At 36.5% G+C, this 26,267-nt stretch overlaps 2 protein-coding genes across 3 annotated transcripts in view; one reads left to right on the top strand and one right to left on the bottom strand.

The window, feature by feature from the left end:
- Positions 1–600: 600 nt before the first annotated feature.
- Positions 601–25,283, bottom strand: LOC106876911 (transmembrane protein with metallophosphoesterase domain). Its single transcript, XM_014925661.3, has 6 exons — positions 23,190–25,283; positions 14,709–14,819; positions 11,810–11,978; positions 7,591–7,730; positions 4,562–4,777; positions 601–1,170 (listed from the first exon to the last, which is right to left on the bottom strand). Exons 1-5 carry the CDS (start codon positions 23,959–23,961, stop codon positions 4,587–4,589), a joined length of 1,383 nt encoding a protein of 460 aa, XP_014781147.1. The 5' UTR covers positions 23,962–25,283; the 3' UTR covers positions 601–1,170; positions 4,562–4,586.
- LOC106876913 (uncharacterized) overlaps positions 23,511–26,267 on the top strand; it is a 23,015-nt gene continuing 20,258 nt past the window's right edge. For both annotated transcript variants that reach the window (XM_052973842.1, XM_014925662.2), the window contains exon 1: positions 23,511–23,649. The gene's annotated coding sequence lies outside the window, so the exon portion shown is untranslated. The remainder of the gene's footprint in view (positions 23,650–26,267) is intronic.

Below are 26,267 nucleotides of genomic sequence, written 5' to 3'. Positions count from 1 at the left end.
GTTCTAGTATACAGCCTTATTTCTCTGTTTGTATGTTTGACGGAGTTATTGTGTAATGTATATGTAAATGCATCTCTGTATATTCCAAAAAGTGTTTGTAGAAAATGTGGCATGTGAAGATGACTGATGAGCAGATAAATCAAAACTGAAGTGAAGATGAATGGTAAAAAGATTAATCAAATAAATACATAAAAAATTAAACATATATATATATATATATATATATATATATATATATAACGAAGTGCTTGGACAACTCTAGCAGGAGGTTTGTTTTTTGTTATTTAGCATGAGGAAGGGGTAAAAGCACAATACCATTCATTACAAACTTTTCTAGACTAGTGAGGCTGATGCACATGATATTCTGTTTGAAATTGAGCAACCAAATATTTTTGAGTGAAAAATGGACAGCGAAGTTGGCCGAGGAAGTCCGATTCTTCAGAGTTCCATGAATTAGCAAAGAACAATAAGGGTTTTTAATGGAATCTATAAGTGCCGCCATTGGTTTCTTTTGTAAATAATAAAAGCAAATACAAACACATACACACACTAGATGATCAATTAGTATTTAAAGTTTTAAGAACTAAAAAAGACAATATATTTTGCATAAATAACATGAATATACTGTAGGAGGTTTTTGTATTTTTAAAATGCAGGAAGCCATAACAATCACAAATTGCTTAAAAAAAAAATGGGAAAATCTGTAAATCTGTAGAAGTGAGGTTTTGGAAAGATATGATTAACCAAGATGAAATAATTTACTAGGACACATAGATGATAATTTAAAATTTACAAACAATATAACACTGAAATGTTCTGGAATGTTTCAGTTTCTTAATCGATTCATATAAAGGAATTATTCTTTGATCACTGGGAGTTGTTTTACAACATACACACACACATGCATATATACATACACATTCACATAAATGTGTCCACACACACACACACAATACTATTATTTAGTTGACTCATGACTTTCACAGTGTTCATAGCAAATGACTCTTAGAATCAGCTGCTGTTTATGTTGGTCATATTCCTGTTCTGACACCTGCGAGATCATCAAGTAGCATTTTCTTTTATGGTAAAACGAATGTCAAAAGCATTTTGTTTGTTTCTTTTGTTTGAGATTGTTTCAGAAGATATTCTTTGAGATCACAAGATGCACATCTGAAAATAAGATATTGAATCTATTTTAGAAAATGGTTGGTTGAAATGGTTTAGGCTTCTTACAGACACTGTTGGATAAATGTCAAAAAGAAGAGGTTGGAAGGAGATTTAGAATGAGTGGAGTTTGAAGTGAAGTAGACAGTAAATACAGTGGCTTTGCTAGAAAGAGTGCTAAGAAGTGCTATCTTAGTAGAGAGGTGGAATGTAGGGGTGTTCTTCAAAAGTTAATAGAGACTCTCTTGCCATAGTCTCATACAATTTGGGACATAAGAGACTTTGCAAGGCAAGTGATGTCTTTTATATCTTTTTATCTTTCTTCTTACCGTTTAGTTGGACTGTGGCCATGCTGTAGCATCACCTTGAAGGGTTTAGTTGAACAAATTGACTCCAGAACATTTTTTCTTTCAAGCCTAGTATTCATTCTATCGGTTTCTTTTGCCAAATAATTATGAGGTAATTATGGGGACATAAACAAACCAACACTGGTTGTAAAGCGTTGGTGGGGGACACAGACAAATACACTTGTATATGTGCATGTCCAACACATGCCAATATGGAAAACAGATGTAAAACGCTGTTGACTCATCATCATCATCATTTACCATCCATTGCCCATGCTGGCATAGGTTGAACAGTTTGACTAGGGCTGGTATGTTGAGGGGCTGCACCAGACTCTAGTCTGATTTGGCATGGTTTCTATGGCTGGGTAACCTTCCTAACACCAACCACTCTGAGAGTGTAATGAGTGCTTTTACGTGCTACTGGCATGGTTATCAGTTTGCATGGCACCAATATTTGCCACAAATATGATTTCACTTAGTTTGATAGGTGAGGCCCAGCGTACGGAAGGTGCTTTTTACATGCAACACATCGCCAAAGATCTTGGTCAATAGTCATTGCTTCCATGAGGCCCAACATTTGAAGATCATGCTTAACCACCTTGTCGCATGTCTTCCTGGGTCTCCCTCTTCCATAGCTTCCTTTCACTGATAGAGATTGGCACTTCTTCACACAACTGTCCACATCACATGACCAGTTCAATGGAGTCGTCTCTCTTGTGCACCACATCTAATTCCTCTTATGCTCAACTTTTCTCTCAAGATGCTTACACTGTCGTGCATGCACACTGATATTACACATCCAGTGAAGCATACTGGCTTCATTTCTTTCAAGCCTATGCATATCCTCAGCAGTCACAGCCCATGTTTCATTGCCATGTAACATGGCTGTTCGCATAGAGGCATCATACAATCAGCCTTTCACACTGAGGGAAAGGCCCTTTGTTACCAACAGAGGTACAGGCTCTCTGAACTTTGCCCAGCCTATTCTTATTCTAGCAGATATGCTCTCAGAACCTCCACCCCTAGGTAACTGAAGTTATTAACTACTTCTAGTTTTTCCCTACTGGCATTTGATGGAGTCTATCTTATGATGGGCTTCTTTCAGTTCAGTTTCCATGCACCAAATTCACTCATAAGGCTTTAGTTGACCTGGGGCCATAGCAGAAGACACTTGCCAAATGTACCACAGTGGGATTGAACCCCAAACCATGCAGTTGAGAAGCCAGCTTCTTACCACAACCATATGCTTGTGCCTATATGTATGGAAGAATCTTGCTTTTGATTGTCTTATTACAATCAATATTTGTGGTGGGAGGTTACATGTTCTTAGTTGTTGTAGGGAGCATTCTTCACTTGTTTTGCTCTGAGTGAACCACTTAAAGATTGTAGAATGGCAGGATTTGATTGCATGACTGATGTTGATGGGATATTCTTAAGAGAATAGCATTCATCACCTGTATAGCCAATTTGGAGGGGCAGGAGACGAAGCATGTTAATTGCCTAGAGTAGAGAGCTGGCAATCATCATCATCATCATTTGATGTTTGCTTTCCATGCTGGCATGGGCTGGATGGTTTGATAGGAGGTGGCTGGGCAGAAGACTGCATCAAGCTTCAGCATCTGTTTTGGCATGGTTTTTACAGCTGGATGCATTTCCTAAAACCAACCACCCAGCAGAGTGGACTGAGGGTTTTTTATGTAGCACCAGCATAGGTGAGGTCAGTTTTGGCATGCTTTTTACAGCGAGATGCCCTTCCAAATGCCAACCACTTGCAGTACCAGGAATTATGCAACAAGAGGATGCGAGGTGTTATTTCAATTATTGTAAAAACCCATGTAATTTGCACACTTTTTCCACAAAAATAAAAATAAACTTCAGTGAGAGTGTAAATGACATGAGTAGATCATTTCCAGAATTTTTTTGAAATTTTTTTTGTTGGAAAAAGATGTACAAAATGTAAACATTCGAACCAGAAGCTGTCTCATTTAATGCCAGAAAAGGTTTTTACGGAAAAAATAATGGCTTAAATATAATGATTTATGCTGGATGGTATAATGCTTACTTTTTTCTGTATAAATTTATTAAAACCGTTAAATGGTAAACTACTTATTGACGTCTGATGTTCATACTGGTAATCACAGTCCAGGCCATATTTTATATTGCTTGGAGTTTCTACCTAACACAATGGAGCACCATTGACATACATAGTGATATGGATATTCTTGACTGAAAAAAAAAAATGTAATGATATGGATATGTTTTTACTTTTGTCTGTTTATTACTAGGCACAGTTTTAAGTTTGTCATACCATTTACGCCAGTTTCGAACATTGGCTACATTAATATTAAAATGCCTTCCGGCAGCTCTATTACCATGTTCAATTGCATATTCAAGATATTTAATTTCTTCACAGTAAACGATTCATAAGTTCTGCCCATGCTGACAATAATGGTAATGACAAATTTTTAAGTTTGCTTGACATTTTATAAGTGTGAAAGGGATTAAAATTTCTATACTCCGTATCAAAGGTTCCGACAAGAATAAGTGGAAAAGAATTCTGTTTACATAATCAATCTGATCAGTCACCTTCCTCTGTCGGTTGAGTAAAGTGTCATCCAAGCTGATGTTTATTGGTAATTAAACTTAATTTGCATTTTCATCAACTTTGTTTTTGTTGGTAATTCTTATCAACAACTTTTCCTGTGAACATGATTTGAGAAAACATACAGCAGTATGCTAAAGACAGGACTTGTGGGCAAGAAATGTAAAATAAAGTTTATTATAAACAACACAAATACTTTGTAGTTTAATAGCTTTCAATGTGATACCTGTTAAACAGAAATTATTTTTATCTAATGAAATAAATTGAAAACCTTTTTCTCCTGGCTATATTGACAACTCTGAAAACTTTTGGGTGTGAATTTTACATGAGTAGAAGCTTTTTTAACAAAGAGAGAGACAAAACAAAGGATAGAGAATGGTATACTTTATACACCTGTCTGTGTGTGGGGAGAACATAAAATATTAATTAGAATTCTAAGAATAATTACCTGTTGTTTTTGTTTTTGCGTTTTATTATCTATTTGTCAGAAGAACTTCTGTTATTTCCATAGAACTACCAATTCTCATCGGTATACCCCAGTACACTGTCCCCTCAGATACATAGACATAGCTGCGTCCCTGGTACTGGTATAGTCCAGCAAAGAAGGGATTTATAAGATAGGCCCCTATCATCATGGGAAACATTTGACCACCGTGTGTATGACCTGGAAATGAAGAACCGAAAATTCTTGGTAAGCATTATTTACAATATAAACGGGTACAATTTATCAAGGTAACACACACCTTATTGTGTCTTGGAAGGGTCATGGTGCCAATAATAGCACACACTGGTTCAATATCACTTGTTTATTGTTGGTTAAATATCTAACCAACTAACTAATTGATCATTTATTTAATGTTCTAGTTCAGGGGTTTTCAAACTTTTTGACTTGTATATTTCAGGCTTTACCTTATAAACGCTTATGAAATTTATACATAAATATTTGCTTAAAATAACATATATTTTTACATTTATTTATTTAACAGTATTTAACAAACAGGTTTATTGTCAATTAAAAAACATATATAAAATCAAATTGCCCATAAAAAGTATTTGCTGTCTACAGACCCCCTGTCTTGTCCTTGCGGACCACAGTTTGAAAACCCCTGTTCTAGTTGACAACCAGTCAGTTGTTAGTAAAAGCCCTTTGTTTGTCATTGTTTGTGACTTCATCAATGACATGCCTCCTCACTGATTGGAATAAGGACTCTCCCAAGACAAAATGAGATTTGGTTTCAACATGAATTCACATCAAGAATCTTTACAAACCAAATACATAAACAAAATAACACATAAAATTCACCATTTTGAGCGTGGCCATTGCCAGTACCCCCTGACTGGCCTTCGTGCCGGTGGCATGTAAAAAGCATCCACTACACTCTCTGAGTGGTTGGCGTTAGGAAGGGCATCCAGCTGTAGAAACTCTGCCAAATCAGATTGGAGCCTGGTGTAGCCACCTGGTTTCACCAGTCCTCAGTCAAATCGTCCAACCCATGCTAGCATGGAAAGCGGACGTTAAACGATGATGATGATGATGAATAATCACCATCACCATACTAGTCATTTAACATCCATATTCCATGCTGGCATGAGTTGGATGGCTTGACAGGATGATCTGACTAACCTAAGGGCTGCGATGGTTACTATGGCAAGCTTACTATTACTGAATGCTCTTCCTGATGCCAGCCGTTTTACAGAGTGTACTGGATACTTTTTTTTGTTTTTTATTCATAGCATTATCTCCCTTTCTTTTCTTTACGACGTTAACATGTGAACTGGTTTTTATTTCTAACAAGCCAAATAACTGTGTAAAAAGTCTCCCTCACAGATTTATATAAAGGGTTTTCTAGCTTGAAACTGTACCTAGGCCACTTAAGTGAAAACCAGGGATCCTAAATATTAATCGAATAATATTTATTATATTACAGTTAGTTATCCTCATATCCAGTTTTAGGATAAATACACTATATTCATGTAGTCATACGACATGATTAAAAGGGTTGGTGAAGGGAAGAGCATCTGGTCAGAAACACTGAGTCAGGAAACCTGTCCAACCCATGACAGGATAGATGAGCTGATGGGATTTGTTATCAATATCATCTTCTCTAGATTATGCATCATGATAACATTGATAAGGACCATAGCAATAATGATAGTTTCTTTGTAGTCACCAAGTCACACATTTCTAGGTGAGGGGTCACAGGTATTTTTTCCTTTGATGCTAAAAAGATAAAAGCAAAGTTAAACTTGGCAGGATTTGAACTCAAAGTATAAGGGGACATAACTAAATACATGTATTTAGTCTCACTACAGTTTCTACCATCCAGCATCCAGATATGAAAAATGATAATGGTTTCACGTTTTGGCACAAGGCCAGCAATTTGGAGGGAGAGATAAGTTGATTACATTGACCCCAGTGCTTAACTGGTATTTATTTTATCGATCCCAAAAGGATGAAAGGCAAAGCATTTTGTCCCACATGCCAACAATTCCATCAGTTTGCTGCCTTACTATTACTAGTGCTGCTGCTGCTGCTGCTACTACTACTACTACTACTACTACTACTACTAATAATAATAATAATGCTGATTGTGGGCAACAAAGAGAGTGGATGTAATAATTTGAGCAACTATGACAATTTGAAATGGGAAATATACAGGTTGTGGGCAATGAAGAGAGTGGACATGGTACCAGTAGTAATTGGTGCTCTTGGAACTCTCAGCTACCAACACGGCTCAAAAAACTGGTACAAATGTAAAGATAGAACACCTACAAAAATCGGTATTGCTTGGAACTGCAAGAATTCTTGGCAGGGTCCTTGAAGCATGACCAGTAAACAAGTGTCACCTTAGTCTGCTGGCTGCGGACAGCTGACACTTTTCCATCGTACCAAGCAAAAGAAGCTGACAGTCTTCATCAAATAATAATGATAATAATAATAGTAATAACAATAATAATAATAATAATGATGATGATGATAATAATAGGCACTGCACACATCCTACGTAAAACACTTTCAATACAGTAACCATAAAAGCACAGCACATACCCAAGGCACACAGAGCTGCGCTCGGTAGAAGTGAAAGCACGTTATAAAAATAAAACTACTGAATAATAATAATAATAATAATAATAATAATCATCATTGCAACAAGCATTTCTACTTTAGGCACAAGGCCTGAAATTTTGGAAGAAGAGGATAATCAGTGCAATTAGTCTATTGAATGGATTTATTTAATTGATAATAGAAATGGAATAAAAATCAAAAGTTAACTGCACCAGGATTTGAACACAGAACACATGATTATGTAATTAGATGCTGCAAAACATTCAGTTTTATGTTGCTGTTTTAGCCATTTAATTTCCTTGATGACAAAAAAAACAATAAAAAACAAAACGAAAAAGACAACAACAAAAAACAAAACGAAAAAGACAACAAAAAACAAAAGGACACAAAGATGATATTTTTATACCCACCTGATAAGATTAAGTCAACTCTGTAAGAAGAATCTAGAATTGTTTTGGCTACTCTGGGTTGATGTGCAAGTACGACAACTGGTTGCGTGGGATCACAGCTGGACAAAGCTGCATCGATATCAGGGCCATGACCATGGTAGCTGCAACAACAACAACATGAATATTTAGGAAAATGAAGATGCTGGCATGGCTGTGTGGCAAAGAAACTTATTTCCTAACCATGTGGTTTCAAGTCCAGTCCCACTGTGTAGCACTTTGGGCAAGTGTCTTCTACTATAGCCATGGGCTGACCAAAACTTTGTGAGTGGATTTGGTGGAAGAAAATGAAAGCAGCTTATAGTATGCATGTGTGCGTGTACCTTAGTTTGCATCATGTGTTAATTGTAAATGAGCAGCACCAAAATAGAAATGGTGTGCAGAATGAAGTGCATCTGGATGTGGAAAACTGGCCTTGACCAATTCCGTCTGGCCCATGCATGTATGGAAAAGTAGATGTTAAACAATGAAGATGTTGATTTGAAACCAGGAAGCAATTTTAAAATTTCATAAGGGTCAGACATGACTATAACTATGTAGTTCCCTTAAAGGGCTAGTGGTGCCTACCATTAACCCCATAACATTGGTTGATGTAAATTTACGTGTGCTGTGTACTCGCTTTGAATCAAATGACAAAAATATAGGCAGCCCTATCTGCTGTGATTTTGTACCTGTTTGTGTACCAGTTGATATAAATATCTGCTATCACTCATGGAATCAATAACAGAGGCCACCATGCAAATTTCAAGGAATCTGATAGGTTTATTAGATTCTTCATGTAAATATTTCCAACTCAGTTCGAGACTTCCTCACCACAATAGTATAAAAGCAACAGCTTTGGCAGTTACACCACCATTTCCACTATGATTTCCTACCAAATTTATACACATTCAGCAAATTCTTCTGGTTCTTCATGGAATTTACAGTTGCATCCAGCCATGCCAGTTTCATTGAATTTATGGTCCTCACACTGATGACAGTTTGCATAAATAAACAATGCAGGCTTTAAAGCGGTTGATGTAAATATATGCCAAACCATTGTCGTGTATTAATTGCTGATCTCGTTGCCTGATAAAGAATCGTTGTCATGGGGTTAAGTAGCTGGAGGAACCCAGAACTCACATGGAAACCAAAAGCTGCTATACTGTCAACTCCAAATACAAACGATTTTTTGGTGCAGTTAAAAGAATCTTGTTCCCCGTAACGATGCTAGTCTCTTGTTAACAATGACAATCTAACATGGAACTATGCAGCACACAGTCTCAGGTTAACTAACAATACGAGTGGAATTTGGTAGGCAGGAACTGTGCAGAAGACCATTACATGTGTATGTGGTATACCCTTTATCTTCTATAAACATCAACAATTAAAATGAAAAAAACATGTGGTGCTTTACTAACAATGTTCCTTGCATCATGTTAGATGATTACCACATGACTTTTGCAGTTGAAGAGACGACAGACCAGTGATTGGCCTTTTGGAAACTTACTAACAATGGAGCTTCTTCTTCACAAACAGTGATATAAAATAATAAATAAATATATCATTCTAATTAGTTTCAGAATAATACTTTCCTGTTAGATGTTCATCTTTAACGAGTGACTGGTATCCTGATACGAATAAGGTTTAGTTTTCAACTGCTCAACACCAATCACAATCAAATGGAAATTGTAGTTGCGGCCATTACCAGTGCTGGTGGCACATGATAAGCACCATTCATTCATGCGTGGCTCGCTGCCAGAGCTGCCTGACTGGCTCCCTGTGCCGGTGGCATGTAAAAAGCATCATCCAAACATGGCCGATGCCAGCGCCCCTGCCCCGACTGGCTCCTGTGCTGGTAGTACGTAAAAAGGCTCCTACTACACTCTCAGAGTGGTTGACGTTAGGAAGAGCATCCAGCCGTAGAAACATTGCCAGATCAAATTGGAGCCTGGTACGGCCTCCTAGCTTGCCAGTCTCCAGTCAGACTGTCCAACCCATGCCAGCATGGAAAACGGACGTTGAATGATAATGATGTTAATATAACAGAGTTTAAAATATAATTATTAACGACATATTTATCCTCACATAAAAGTGGATGTTGTTAGCATGAGAGAATTTCTCATGAAGGCTTTTGGTGCATGTAAGCATTCTTGAAGGAGCAAGAAAACTAAGTATATTAACCCTTTAGTGTTTAAACCGGCTACATCCGGCCCAAATGTTCTACTCATTTTATGCTCAAACTGGCCAGAACCAGCATCTCACACCTACCCTACAATGTCATTCTAAAAATAAACAATTACATCTTTCAACTCTTGAAGCTACAAGATAATACCGGATTAATTTTTAAAAATGTAAATGAATAAGGATTACTTTTGACATATTAATTTGAACGCTAAAGGGTTAAGGTATTGGACAACTTGATAAGATAACATCAATTCAAATCTGCTGGTGGCAATTGTGCTTCTGAGCTGTGTATACAAGATAAAACAATGTTGAGTTTCAAGTCAGTCTACTACGTCTTGCTATATTGAGTCTAAGCTCAGGTTTCGGTTTTAAACTACAAATGATGACTGGAGTGCAACAGGTGACTCTGAGTCAATCTCATTACATACCAAATATCCTTCATCATATGGACATCTTTCGATAATATTACATCATAATAAAACTGATCTTCAGAAATGAAGCAATATGCAATCAGAGAAGATGATATCTATGAAGACATGGCCAACCCATCATTGTAAACAGGAGAAAAGAAAAAAAAAATGATAAAAATAGAAGATGATAAATATTGATGGTGATGATGATTGTGTCACATATATTATGACCCCCACACCTTGAGGGTATGCCCAAGCACTTGCCATTGTTTATCTCTCTCTCTTCTTTACTCTACCATCCCATATATTCCGATCTCCGTTCCTTGTGAGTATACTCTGGTGCTTTGCCACCATCTCTCTCTCCCCTTCTCTTGTTATTCCCTCTGGTTAGGTAACCATGTATCTACTTTACAGCAACACACCTGTTTCTTCTTCTTTCTTATTAACTTTCTCTGTCACACTCTACCCTTTCATCATCTGACACAAGATCCCCTCCTCCTCAAAGATTCCCTGTCTTGCAAGTTACTTGGTGAACCTGTCAGGGCTGGTGCCACATAAAAAGCATCCAGTCCACACTGCAAAATGTTTGGCATTTAGAATGGCATCCGGCTGTAAAAACCATGCCAAAACTGGCCTCACCTGTGCTGGTGCCATGTAAAATGCACCCAGTCCATTCTGCAGGGTGGTTGGTGTTAGGAAGGGCATCCACCCATAAGAAAACCATGCTAAAACAGATACAGAAGTATGCTAAGAAGTCTGGTGCAGGCTTCTGCCTGGCCAGCTCCTGTCAAACTGTCCAACCCATGCCAGCATGGAAGGCAGATGTTAAAACAATGATGACGATGATGAAATCTGGACACTGCAAACTTACTAAATTCTTTTTTGACACCACAAAACTATGCCAGTTTAATAATTAGTTCAACACTCCACTCACTAAATAAGTAGTTCTTTGTTATTAGATAAATGTAGTAGCCTAGCTAGGATTCACTTCATCATTTGAAACAAGATAAAAAGAAAACTTCAGAAGCTTCATCTGCTTAGAACGGGACAAACCCATCAACAAGAGAACGTCTTAGTGACTATCGAACCTGCTAAAAGTTACAACTACATCTTAAGAGAAGGACACATTAGACATTATAGTTCATCATTGTTTAATGCCTGCTTTCCATGCTGGCATGGGTTGGACGGTTTAACTGAGGATAGGCAAGCCAGAAGGCTGTACCAGGTTTCAGTCTGATCTGGCAAAGTTTCTACAGCTGGTTGCCTTTCCTAATGCCAACCATTCTGAGAGTGTAGTGGGTGCTTTTTACATGCCACTGACATGAGGGCCAGTCAGGCAGTACTGGCATTGGCCACGCTTGAATGGTGCTTTTTACGTGCCGCCGGCATGGGAGCCTGTCGGCTGGCACTAGCATTGACCACGCTTGAATGGTGCTTTCTATATGCCACTGGCATGGGATCAGTCAGCTGGCACTGGCATCGACCATGCTTCAATGGTGCTTTTTACATGTGACTGGCACGGGAACCAGTCAGGCAGCTGCTAGAATATCCTTGTCCATAGTTTTGCTTGCTCACCAACAAAGGAGCTAAAATGAACTGAATCTTACCCCAAGTGAACAGCATCAATGTCATCAACTCCAGCCAAACAAAACTGCTGAGCTGCTTTCACACCAGTGCGAGGAAGTTTGATGTTGGTATTGTGTAATACAATGTAACCAAGTTCCTTCATGTGATTATACCAATTGTCAACATCCCCAGTATAATATTCATGGTTTCCTGGTAACATAAAAAAAACAACAAAAACTAATTTAATAGGCAAGTGAGGTTAGGAGCAAAGGTCAAATAAAAGTACCTACTTTAACTAAAAGCAATATACACATTATTACATTCAGTAGATGAGAGAGAAAAACTTACCGTATAAAAAACAAGATTTATCATTACACACTCTATAGGTATTAGCATTGGGGCAATATTTTCTAAGTGTGCTAGGATTTTTAATTTCTTCATATTCCAAAAGATAGTGTAAATAGTTGCATTGCTATGAGTACCAGAAAAAATGGAAAGAATACTTAGAGGAGATGTGGATTCTACAATCTGCAGTAACTTTAAATCAGAACTGATACAGGGCTGAAGGGGACTCTAGTTTCTCTGCAAACAACCCTTTTAGTGTCAGTGGCATGATAAAAATGCTATCAGTCAGCACTGTAAAATGGCTAGTGATAAGAGGGTATCCAACTATATAAAAAAAAAAGCATGTAAAAGGAAAGAAAGAAACTATACAATCACAAAGTTTTCTGGCTTTCTTTGTTGTTGTGTGTACATTTGATGAGAGCAACAACATGTGGCAAGATGCTGGGAGAGATCTATCCAACTGATTCCAGCATGAAAAAGAAAATACAAAATGATGGTTGTGATGATGTTGATAACCAACCAAAAGAGTCACCAGTTTATGTTGTTTCTAACAGCACTGCATTGAAGACTTGATTCTCAAATGGCCAGTCCATTTCACTGCTGAATGTATGTAATACAGAGTTGGAACTTGCCATTGTATGCAGTCTGGCACTCATAGAAAGGAAGTGGTTGATGTGATCATCTGACAATAGACAAAGAAATATAAATTCACAGAGGTCTTGAAATAAAGACTTCATAAGCAGGAGTATTGTTTGTGAATTGCCCATTTTTATTAAAGTACAGTTGATTATACAAGTGTTTGGGACATTCTACATATGTTATTAGTTAATTAATTTAAACCCTTTCTGATTGTATTTCTACTGAAATATACTAAGTATGTTTCAATTAATTTTGAAAATAAACAAGAATTTGGAAGGATTTAATAAAATATACAACTTTTTTCTTATTTATTGGTTTATCAAACATTGGTGTTTGGAACATGGTAAAATGTTCTTACATAAAATAATAAAATACAATAAAAGAAAAAAGTTTTGATTTAGATATGAATATGTAGTTACAACAAACTTCCCATCACACATTCCATTGAAAATGGTTTGTTACTGAATCATGTTTCAGATTGAAAAAAGCACTGGTGCTGGTGCCATGTAACAAGCATTGGTGCTGGTGCCATGTAAAGAACACTGGAGATGGTTCCATATAAAAGGCACTGGTGATGGTGTCATGTAAAAAGCACCCAATACATTCTGTAAAGTGATTGGTATTAGGAAGGGCATCCAGCTGTAGAAATCAAGCCAAAACTGACTATGGAATCTGGCATTCCCTTGGCCTTGTCAGCTCCAGTCAATCTGTCCAACCCATGCCAGCATGGAAGATGGATGCTAAATAATGATGATGATAATGGGACTTGTCCCTATTCACCAGAAAGGAACTGATTTAAGAAGGCATTATAAAAGAGAAGATTAATTCCTAACATTTATTGATTAGTTTTACATGCAATCATCTTATAAACGAATAATCAAGCCATAGGCAAGATACCATTCTCGCTGGAACAACTTCAAGAGTTACCATTGGAACAGTGAATATTAGACTTACTTTTGTTGATGAACACTGCTTTATTGCAATTTAAACACCACAAACATCCAAAAAGACCATTGTGAGCGCTTTGAATAAAGCTTATTAAACTTCATATCATTTTAACTGCCTGGCAACTGTTATAACGAATCCTCTTCTGCTAATTACAAAGCTCCCCACTGTTTCTAATTTACACAGTTAACTAAAAATAGTGCCATAATCAATGCAATGAAGTCTTAGTTAAATGTAAAAAATTAAAATTTTCCTGACATTATTATAATCTAACTATTTATTAATCTCACACAGTTCATTGGTTGTTGGTATCACATGTGTGACGCCAACAAACAATAACTCTGCGTGGTTAGAGCTTACAGGAATTAATCAACAACTAAATGTGATTAAAATTTCTGTGCAAATAAGATAAAAAATATTGCTGTTATTTACATTCGACGGATATTTGTCCTCATCTTGTTTGTTGTTAACACAATGTTTCGGCTGATATACCCTCCAGCCTTCATCAGGTTTCTTGGGGAAATTTCGAACCTGGGTTTGCATACCTAAGGTATTTTTCAGTGTTATTATTATTATTATTATTATTATTATTATTATTAAGGTCACTGCCTGGAATCGAACTCGGAATCTTGGGGTTAGTAGCCCGTGCTCTTAACCACTATGCCATATGCCCGTGGGCAATTATGGAATGAGAACCCAGGTTCAAAATTTCCCCAAGACACCTGATGAAGGCTGGAGAGTATATTAGCTGAAATGTGTTAACAACAAACAAGATGAGGACAATGTAAATAATGTAATTCCTCATCTCTCAAATATAGAACAAAAATATTGGTGAATATTTCCAAAAATTTTTTTTAACTTTGAATTCAGCAGAATTTAATCTCAGAACATAGAAGGATGAGGTAAATTAACACATTTCATCCAACCCTAACCATTGCAATCAACTAAACACCTTTTTTGCTTTTTGTTAGTTATGGAAAAGCTTAAGTACCCTTTTTGTGAGTCATGTACCTGCTATGAAAAACTTCCCATGGACACTTTTGATGTCTTGCATTGGGGCCACAGCATCTTTTAACTTCTGCACAGAGCCATCAACTAAATCTCCTGTCATCACAACAATATCTGAAATGAATGAAAGCAAATACCTTAAAACAGAGAAAAAAAATTTTTCTTTTAAATGTAAACAAAGAAAAGAAAAAAAGGGGTCACTTGGGAGTTGTTTTAAATAGCTTTTCTTAGATTAATTTCATGAGAAGAATTATTATTTGAAATAACAGAATGAATAGTTTAAACAACCTCTACTGGACTTTTAACCTCATTATCTCTTCTGTTTTGTAAAACATTGTTCCAAACAGTTCAATTTCTGTTCATCAATAGGTGCCTTACCTACCATGTTTATGAGCAAGCTACAAAGGGAGTCTGAACATAGCAGTTAAATCTTCCTCACTTTACATGTCATCATTTAAAAGAGTAAGAACACAGTCCTAGATATACTATATATAGAAAATATAGTCCTAGATTTGAAAGATTAATCCTTGCAAGGTTTATTAAAGAAACTTTATATTTATAGAATAGAAGTTGAAAAATCTCAATCCAAAATTTACCAATGACTTGTTCTTAGAAATAGAACTGCTTCTACCAGACCCTCCTTCACAGAAGGAGTCTTGATTTTAAATTAACCACATCAGGATCAGTGACACTGGAAATGTTAGCCTATTTCATAAGTTTAATGAATAAACCCTTTCTGCTTCTTTCTACTGTAAATGCAGTAAACATATGGATTTGTTGAATCCAAATTTCATCTTAAATGTCCTCATTGGACATTTGGGCTTGAATTGAGACTATTGTTCCTAACCTACAAGTGGTACTTGATGTCTGAGTTTCCTGCAGCAGCATCAGAAACACAAATGTTATACATGTTACTATCAAACCAACTTACATACACACCACACTGCTCAGACCACATACCTGTGAAAATGCTGTATCTTATAATCTCTTATGACCTCTCATGGTAACACTATACATTTCACTTGGCCAAGACTGAGGCACAAGCAGATCTATATGGTTAAGAAATTTGGCTTGCAACTATGTGGTTGTCAGTTCAATCCCATTGTACAGCTCTGAGGGCAGGTATCTCCTATCATAGCCTCAGGTTGGCTAATACTTTGTGAGTGGTAGTAAAGATAGATGCAGCCATGTCTGTGTAGCAGGGCGTTTACTTCCCAACCACAAAGTTCTAGGTTCAGTGCCACAGTGTGGCACCTTGGACAAATGTCTTCTGCTATAGCTTCAGGTCAACCAAAGCCTTGTGAGTGGATTTGATAGACCGAATCTGAAAGAAGCCTGTTGTATGTATACATATATATATATATATATATATATATATATATATATATATATGTGTGTGTGTGTGTGAGTGCATGTGTATGACTATGTGTGTCTTCGTGTCTGTATTGTTCCCCACTTCTGGTTGAAAACTGGTGTGTTTATCCCCTTATAACTTAGTGGTTCAGCAAAAGAAATGATAGGATACATATCAGACTTAAAAAATAGTACTGGGGTCCATTTATTTGGCTAAAATTCTTCAAGGTGGTGCTCCAGCATGGCTGCAGTCTAATGACTAAGACAAGTAAAAGATAAGAGGCAGTAAGCTCATTATCTAAGTATGAATATGTATATCGCTCACTGCTGTATATGGGTAAAAGATGTAAACATCGATAAAAGAAAAAAAAAACAAAAAAACTGATAAACTTGTGCTTCTGAACAAAGTTCCTGATTATTCACACCAAAAAGTACAATGAACCAATCACTGACATGTGGCAAACGTATAACCAAAGCCACTTTTGTTAACGAAATACATGATATAAAATAAAACTGCTTCATAGAGGTTAGGTTTCTCTTTCAAGATGAGAAAATACTTCTACTCTAAATATCTGATAAGCTTGTACAAAGTACAGATTTACCATATACTAGAGTCTAGAGTAACAATTACTCATTGGGGAATATGATGGGAGAATGAGCAGTACATCTATCTTATATATATATATATATATACTTTTTTTTATAGGTTAACAAAACAATCATTGGTTTCATGCTGAGAGAAATATACAAAATATCTTATTTTGTACAGATGGGCATGTGCACATACATGTGTATTTATACATTATTTACATTAAATATAGAACTGTATATGTATTTATATTTGTAGCTTTGGATGAAAACGAGCATGCTCACATAAAATGGTGAATGCAGTCCATTAGAAAGATACCAGGCCCAAAGTAAGGGAGACAACAATTATGATTTTCCTATAAGTTACTTCCCATGACCTGTATATTTTTTTTTAATTCCCAAATCCCATACAATCTCATGTAGCGTTGTGTATTCTCATCCAAGATGGAGGCAGGTACCAATGTTCCAATGTGACAATTTTGATAACTGTTGAGAGATTTCTATCAGCATGAAACCAATGGTTGCCTTGTTAACTACAAATAGAGAATATTTGTCCACCGAAATGTCAAAGACTTTCCGTATTCCCGAGCATCATACTAATACATCCTTTTGTTATTTACACCACCTGTCCTCGTCTGTTGTTGTTTTTTCGTACATTCTCCTATATATATATATATATATATATATAAATACTAGCATATATATATATTATTCTATATTCAAATGTCATCTGTCTCCTAAGCAAACCTTTCCTCACCAACACATCACAACACTGGTCTATTGTTGAGCAATATCATCTCAATAACTTTTCTACTGCTACTACATTGGTCAGTGCTCAACTGAACTTTTTCGCTGAATACTTGGCCCACTTAAAAACGTTGTAAGTAATCTCTTCTAAGCAGTACTCTGGAGTCAAGGTCATGAAATTGGAAGCAATTATTTATTGGATTACCGGAGTTGGTAACATTATTCTTTTCTACTCTAGTCACAAGGCCCGAAATTTTTGGGGAGGGAGCTAGTCAATTAGATCGACCTCAGTATGCAACTGGTACTTAATTTATGGACTCCTGAAAAGATGAAAGGTAAAGTCGACCTCAGAACGTAAAGACAGATGAAATACTGCTTAGCATTTCGCCCAGTGCTAACGTTTCTGCCAGCTCGCCACCTTGAGTTGGTAACAATATTTCAATTCTGAATAAATATTATGTATTATACTAAAAATTTACTGTATTTGACTTACCTCCCAGACATTGCTCTAAATATTTGCTAATCCTTCTTCTTCTTCTTCATCAAAATAATGCCTCTTTCAAATGTCTTCCCCACCTATATATTTTCTAATAGTTGATTAAGCTGAAGATCAATCTTACCAGTATGGGTGGCACTGAAAATTTTATGAGCACTACCCCACTTCCTTTAACAGGGAAAATAAATTCATATCCTACAGAAGTTGATGTATTTTTCATCCCACTCTATGGCTGAATGATCACTTCATGATGATAAGGTTCCAGTTTCAATCTCACCGCATGGAATCTCAAGCAGGTGTGTTTTATCATAACCTCAGTAAGGTAAAAGACGCTCATTATCTTTTGAATGAAATTCGGTTAATGAAGACTGTGTGGAATCCTGCTGGATGGATTATACCTGGACTACATAAGGATCATACATTGTGCCATGTTGATTCTGCTTGAGAATTATGTAACGAGTACAGATATGTACCCATAGAATAAGATCCACCACATGATTAAGTTCTTTTGGCTGTGTGGTGGCCTGTGCACCTTAATTAGCCTGAAAAGCTATGCCAGTGGAGTGCAAGCTCTTTGTAGTGCCTTGCATAGCTACAGGCTGCCCTTTGGCATAACACCTGTTCAGTTACCCTGCTAGGGACACAGCAAAGCTATGGGACAGGAGCATGGCAGAGTGTGAAAAGGCAGTGGAAGAATTCAACTGAGCCAATGATGCTTCGTACATTGATGCTAAGTGGAGGGATCCTAGAAGACCAATGGCCAAGATCACCAAGCTCTAGTGAGAAAGTAACTGCAATGCATGGTTGTGTAATTAGCAAGTGACTCAAGCTCTCAATTCAAATGAATAGAATTGGATGGTGAGAGAAAGTTATGGGAATGCATATAAGCAGCCTGGCCAGACACACGTAGATACATCAAAGACAACTGAAAACCAACAACCGACAGGGGAGAAGATAACCAGAGCCAAGAACTGTGGAAAAAAGTCAACAATGTCCTATGTTCTGTAAGTTGTTGAAGGGTTTAAGTAAATGAATTACAACCGAGTATGAAATACTCAGTCACATATTCATTGATTGGACAGTTCATTCATCAAAGAAATTAACAGATATTCATTTTATTACATTAGAGGTTAATAAAATAAGTACCAGACAAGTATCGGGGTTGATTCAAACAGAAATATGATCAAAAGTGTTCCACCTATTATGAACATCCCATCATTTATTTAGACACAGTGTACTCAAAACGACATCATTCAATGGATCTGTCCTGTTTTGAAAATAGAGTGTGATTTACAAAGAATTGATAACTGTTTCTAGCATGTTGAATGACAGCATACAGGCTTCCTCATCGGATCGCATAAAAATCTACTCCACTCTCCAAGCTGTATTGTAAATGCTATTAACGTTGTCTCTTTTTTGCCCTTGTGGCAAAACAAGATCAACATAGGAGACATCATCATTTCAATCAACCTCAGTGGTGAGTCCACAACACCCCATAAGCAGCAAATGGTTGGTTTCCTGGTTTCTCTAGCATATACATTCCTCTGTGGACATGATGCTGGTTCATCACCGGATTACTCGATTTTGCCAGCTGAGTGGACAAGAGCAACGAGAAGTGAAGTGCTTTGCTCATGTATCGCCTGGTCTAGGAATTGAAACCACAATCTTATGATCATGAGTCCAATGCCCTAACCACTAAGCGATGCACCTTCACTTCAGTACTCGGCTATTACTTTATTTTATTGAACCTTGAAAGATGAAAGGCAAATTAATTTTGGAAATATTTGAACTCAGATCATAGAGGGTTACAACCAAGTATCACTGTGTCTGATGCTCTACTGATTCTGCTAATCCACTCCTTTGATGGTTGATGACAAGGGAAATGTCAACCATTCATAACAAGAAAAGAAAAAAAAAAAAGAAAATAAGAACTTGTATAATAGTTTATACTCATGGTTTATATTTTGCCCCAACCCAAGGGCAATAGTAATGTAGGTACACACATAAGTTTTTGACCCCAAAAAAGCTAAAACCAGGCCACATACTATCAATAGTAATGAATAACAACATAATTATATCATTATTTAATAGTTTTATCAGCGTTTCTATTGAGACTTGAGGGGGATTATGATTTGCTCGCTGGAAAGCGGATTAAACTAAACCAAGAGACACACAGTCTGCATGGTTTTATTCTGGTATTGTATTTTTTTATATACTTTTAATTCTCAGGAAGTTGGTATATAATAGCAAAGAAATACATGAATAAGTGAGCAAACATTTGAACAACAGGAAATAGCAGCTGAATTTTATTTAATTCAGATATTATTGTCTTTTAAAAAAAATAACATAAGCCGAATTGGGTTATGTAGTCACTTATAAGCAAAAAAAAAAAAACAACTAAGATAATCACCATACTGGATCATGATTGGATTTGGGATGAAACAATATCAACAACAATGATGTTTTTCATTAATTTTGATTTGTTACTTATTAATTAGTCTCTTGTCAACTTAATCCAGTGGTTTTTAACTGGGTGTCTACATGACCCTTAGATTTAGTTGTTAAAATTTATGTATAATTAAATTGGTTATACTTCAACAATACATAGAGTATTTCAACAATATTTTTATACAATTCCTAATAATATTTAATTATCATTGTTCATCATCATCGTTTAATGTCCGCTTTCCATGCTAGCATGGTGAAACCGGATGGCAACACCAGGCTCCAATCTGATTTAGCAGAGTTTCTACAGCTGGATGCCCTTCCTAACGCCACACTGATTTAATCCATCTCTTAGTTTAACATTATCACCTGATCTTTAGAGGATTTCATTCTGTTGAAAATATTTAAACCAGGTTTGAGGATGAATTCTTCTCACCAGCCTAGGAGCTGGCTGATAAAACCCCGCCACCCCGATATATCATAAAAATTACAATCATCTTTAATGTTTTATATGAATATAAAGCAGAATCGTTACCATACTGGACAAAATGCTTAGCAGCAATTCTTTCAACTTTATGTTCCAAGTTCAAATGCCAGTGGGGTCAACTTTGCCTTTCATACTCTTGGGGGTTGATAAAATAAGTAACAGTGGAGCACTGAGGAAGATTTCTCACTTCTTTTGAAATTGCTGGCCTTGTGCCAACATTTGAAACCAATATTTCATATGAACCTTATCCCACCCCATTTCATTATAATGATCAACTATTATATGTAGTGAGTTTGAATGCTCTGGTTAACTGGATGCTATTTATATGACCAAAGTGTTTAGTCCAGCCATTGTTGTTGTTGGTATTATTAAGTCTGAAGATGGCAAGGGATTAGCAGAATAGTTCAAGCATTGGACAAAATGCCTTGCTTTATTTGTTTCACTTTTTTGCCTTTCATTTTTCTGGGGTTGATTTAATCAACTAACTCTTCTTTCAAATTTCTGGTCTTGTGCCTATGTTAAAAGCAATTAGTTAATCCAAAGGCTCTTGTGCTGGTGGCATGTAAAAAAGTACCATTCAAGCATGGTTGATACCAGTACCGCCTGACCGGCCTTTGTGCTGGCAGCACGTAAAAAGCACCCACTACAATCTCAGAGTGGTTGGTGTTAGGAAGGGCATCCAGCTTTAGAAACGTTGCCAGATTGGGTTAGAGCCTGGTACAGCCTTCTGGCTTGCCAGCCCTCAGTCAAACTGTCCAACCCATGCCAGCATGGAAAGCAGACCTTAAATGACGATGATGATGATGAAAGTCAACACTGATCAAGCAAATATATGATTAAAAGGGTTCCTGCCATGACCATTCCATCTTTACATTCATGATCATTAACGATTCTTATTTCTTTATTGTCCACAAGGGGCTAAACACAGAGTGGACAAACAAGGACAGACAAAGGGATTAAGCCGATTACATCGACCCCAGTGCGTAACTGGTACTTAATTCATAGACCTCGAAAGGATGAAAGGCAAAGTCGACCTCGGCGGAATTTGAACTCAGAATGTAAAAGCAGACGAAATACCGCTAAGCGTTTCGCCCGGCGTGCTAACGCTTCTGCCAGCTCGCCGACCTAATGATGATGATGATGATGATGATGATGATGATGAAATCCTTGAGGTATTAATCACTCTCTCGTCGCTAACGTCATTCGCAATATCTATTCCCTTCGCACAATTGACTGCAAATATCAATCAAAGCAATCAATGATAACACCACTGTAGATAAAAATCTAACTTCCAAACACACACACACAATACACAAAGCCAACTACAACATATTACAGAAAGCCAATTTTCATTAATATTACCGACAATCCCTTCGCACAATTGAAGTGTACAACGCCCTTTCACTTCCACGAAAATTAGTTATAATTTTCCCCAAGGGAATTTCCATTAGTAATTTAGTAGCTTTCGCTTTGCATGGTATTTCCCTAACCTTAACTTTGTCTAGAACTGCTAGTTGTGCTCTGTGTTTATTGCATGGATTTGCTGTTCCATAATAGATGAGCATTGACCAAAAATTCTCCTTGTTATATGTGAATAATCTTTATTTATATAAAATTCTTAACGATATCTGTCAGTTATGAGATCGAAAGGAATTCTAAGCCTTGCAAAACTGAAAGGAGAGTTAAAATTAGAGAAAATGAAACGGCTCACTTTATTCTAAGATTACCCAACACTTAAAATAGTATTTAAAAAAATTATTATGATTGTACTGAAGAATTCCGTAGGACTTTAGAAAACTAATATATTGCTATTGACTCAAAGGAGTTTCCCAAAGAAATTAAATCAATAATACATTTTTTTAAAAAGAATCACCGTTGCATCTGTAGTAACGCCGTGCACCCACTTTCCATCCTATCAATAAATAAACGAAGGGAACTACTGTACAACGCGGGTCCCATCAATTTACTTTCATTCTTTAAATACTGAAATATGAAAGCATTTGCTTTTTGATTGCAATCCTTTCGCTAAGTACCTCCCATAATAACAGCAATCTTAAATAGGAATAAAATCCAACACGAAACCAGCCTCCACTACGGGATTAATATTAGTTGAAAGTGGAAATAATTAAGGTGATGTAGTCAATTTATTTTTCAGCATCCACTGCATTCAATTCAAATTCACCGGCATCGATAAAATAAGAACATGTAATGCATTGGAGAAGATTTCAATGACTAACTAATACTGCTACCTTTACAAAAAGTTGACCCCGTGTCTAATAAAAAAAAAAAAAACAGAAATATGAGGCAAGTCCTTCATCTCTGTCACCATCAATCCTTTCAATAAAATAAACAAATAAAACATGCTCACCTGGTTTTAAACTGTTAACTATTTCCACAACATCTTCCAACCTACGTCTACCAACTGTCGGCCCCAAGTGGATGTCTGTTAATTGAACAATGCGGAATCCTTCAAGTGATTTCGGCAGTTTCGAAATAGGAATGCTGACAGATTTGACTGTGGGTAATTGTGCGGCGCGGTAAAGTCCGAGGCCAGAGATAAAGATAGTGTAAGTGACCACAATTAGATGACGCCAACGACGACTGCTGATTAGGAATAGCTTTTTCTTTTTGGAGAACAATTTTAAAAGGTAATGGACGGCTTCTATAATAATCAGTGCTGTAACTAATTGGATAAGCGAACCGAAAGTAGCATAAGTAAGCATCGACAACCAATGCGGGTTCTCAGCCATCAAAAAGATGTTGCAGGCAAATGCTAAATGACAGCTTCCTAAGTAAAAAAGCAACAAGATTCGCAGAGCCAGCGACAGGTAGGTATTTTCATTCTCAATCTTAGCGCGAATGTTTTGATCTCGACGCCTTCGTTGAAGTTGGCCAACATCTTTAGCATCAGATGCAACGCCAACATAGTTGCTATCGGGTCGCACTGACCGGCGACTTCCAAACGTTCTCCATATAATCACGGACATAGTAAGAATAACACATTCTAGAAAACAGAGAAACTGGGCGCGTAGATTGCGTGCTCTGATCTCTTTGTCCAGAGTAAATACATACAACTCACCGAGGACCACAGCAAGAATAACAATCGCTGAAGCGGACACATACACGCTTAAAGCCACCATTTTTAAATAAATGCATAAATATATATGTATATATATATAGATATATGTATGTACGCACGTACCCGTGTGTGAGAGTGGTTCTGTGTCTAATGTGATAACCTAATACCTGTGATTTCTATGCCAATGTGCTGCTTATTTCCCTTTAATTACTTTGACCGAGCGCACTTCCGTTGAAATGGTAACTGATCGGTCAATTAGTGTTCTTGGACTCCTTATATTTAATTCTTCACTGCTTGCATTTTATCTGGCCTAAACTGTTTCAGGTACAAATGACGATGACGACAATGCCACTGTCAGCAAATTGTGACGGAGATCGAAGTGGAGACATAAAATACCGTGCGTACGATCGGAAGAACCGAATATTGGATGCGTCTTCTCAACGCGTGAATCAATTAGACGTATGGAGTATGTTATGTTTGCTTTGAACGTCTATGTATATAGGTTAAATCTTATCACACGTAACAATGTCTAATTAAGTGTATTGAAAAATGTAACATACATTATCAGTATTAGTTAGTTATAGATAATATATAATTATTAATTATTTATACATCAACATGTTCTTTCACATTCATGTAAGTGTGTGCATGTACAATTGTTTTGCGTATACATGTGTTTGACACACATTCATCTCCTTATAAACAAATCTCTACAGGTTGTGGTAAAGTAGTTGTTGTTGAAGTGCAAGAAATAATACTATGTAAGTCGTAACCATTCTGCTGACACATTGCACTCCCTCTTTTTCTTCTTTCTTTCTTTCTCTCTCGCTCTCTAACAATCTAGCAGCATGTTCATTGTATCCACCTGTTAGCAGTAAACAGTGATTCATATCATCCGTGTTTTGTTTTTAATTCTTTTCAGAGATGTAATTAAAATTAAGAATCCAAGATGTATTTTGTTGATTCTTCTGTTGTGTCATTTGAAAAAGGCAGGGACGTAACAATCATAATACCCTTCCCTATAAATTTATAATGAGTAGATGTAAGAATCCTCATTTAGTGTGTGTAGTTATGTAATGCAAATACAGTGGTGCTTGTATGTATGTGTGTGTGTGTTACAGATGTGTATACACTGTTCCGGCTTTAACCAGACGTTTTGTTGTTATTATCTCTCAATACATTACCTCAATGAAATAAATAGATTAATGCTACATACAGATTAAAATAAAAATAACAGAAGATTATTTAGTTTGATATTTTATGCTAGTGCTAAATGTTTCTTTAATGCAAACTTATCAAGCTAATTATCCCGTCGTATTTACTTAAGACGACATGATTCAAGTTCGATTCAACTGTGCAAGCGTCTTCGACCACGGCCTAGTTATGCAAAGCCCAGTAAGAAACACTTGGCACTAGCATAAAAAATATTTAACTTTTTGCTATATTTTAATCCTTGTGTAGCTTTAATCCTTTCATTTCGTTAATTTGTGTATAATTTTAAAGAGCAGTAAAAACATGTTAGGAGCTTTAAACCTTGATACTGTCTGACGCTTTGGGTTTCTTGGTTGGGATTAAAGTTACTGTTGTTACATAGCTCCAAGTTTCGTCTTATAATTTTATTTACATCTACTATACTTTGCAGAAATATAAATTGATTCCTAAAAATATTTTTTATCGGCACAGTCGTGGGTGTGTGATAAGAAGTTTGCTTGCCAGCCACATGGTTCCAGGTTCAGTCCCACTGTGTGGCACATTGGACAGGTGTCTTCAATTCCTTGGGCCGACTAAAGCTTTGTGAGTGGAGTGAGACAGAAACTGAAAGAAACCCCCTGGTGAAGACCACAGGAACAAAACCGTATATCCAACTCAAGATTTAATATATGTGTGTGTGTTCAATTCCTTCAAGAATCAATAAATAAAATTATAGTTTTTAGTCTCTAAAGTGTGTAAAAAGTACGGTAAAATAAAGTAAGCAGGTATATACAACGATATATATATACCCGTTTACTTTATTTTACCGTACTTTTTGCACACTTTAGAGACTGAAAACTATAATTTTATTTATTGATTCTTGAAGGAATTGAACACACACACACATATTAATTCTTGCGTTGGATATACGGTATTGTTCCTGTGGTCTTCCACCCTTATGTATCCATTCTTACTATAATATGAATTCTAGCTCATGCTGAGCACTTCAACTCTAGCCTGTTTTTATGTATTGTTATATTAATATATAATTATACAAAAATATATATCTATAAATATATATGTATGTAAGAAATAATTGAGATTCAGTTGAATTAGGTACTTAAGTTGAAGCACCGAGTCAGTCCAGTAGTATCCACACAGTTTGAAGTAAGGGGA

This window comes from Octopus bimaculoides, chromosome 16, assembly GCF_046866305.1.
Source record: "Octopus bimaculoides isolate indiv1 chromosome 16, ASM4686630v1, whole genome shotgun sequence".
Lineage (NCBI taxonomy): Eukaryota > Metazoa > Mollusca > Cephalopoda > Octopoda > Octopodidae > Octopus > Octopus bimaculoides.
The sequence above is the reverse complement of the archived record's forward strand: the minus strand, read 5'-3'. Positions and strand labels throughout refer to the sequence as shown.

Excerpts from the sequence above, each read along its gene's own strand:
- LOC106876911 (XM_014925661.3), bottom strand. The coding sequence starts at position 23,961 with ATGGTGGCTTTAAGCGTGTATGTGTCCGCTTCAGCGATTGTTATTCTT. Across the intron at positions 14,820-23,189 it reads AGTTAACAGTTTAAAACCAG|ATATTGTTGTGATGACAGGA; the intron begins GTGAGCATGTTT and ends CATTCATTTCAG. Across the intron at positions 11,979-14,708 it reads TGGGAAGTTTTTCATAGCAG|GAAACCATGAATATTATACT; the intron begins GTACATGACTCA and ends TTATGTTACCAG.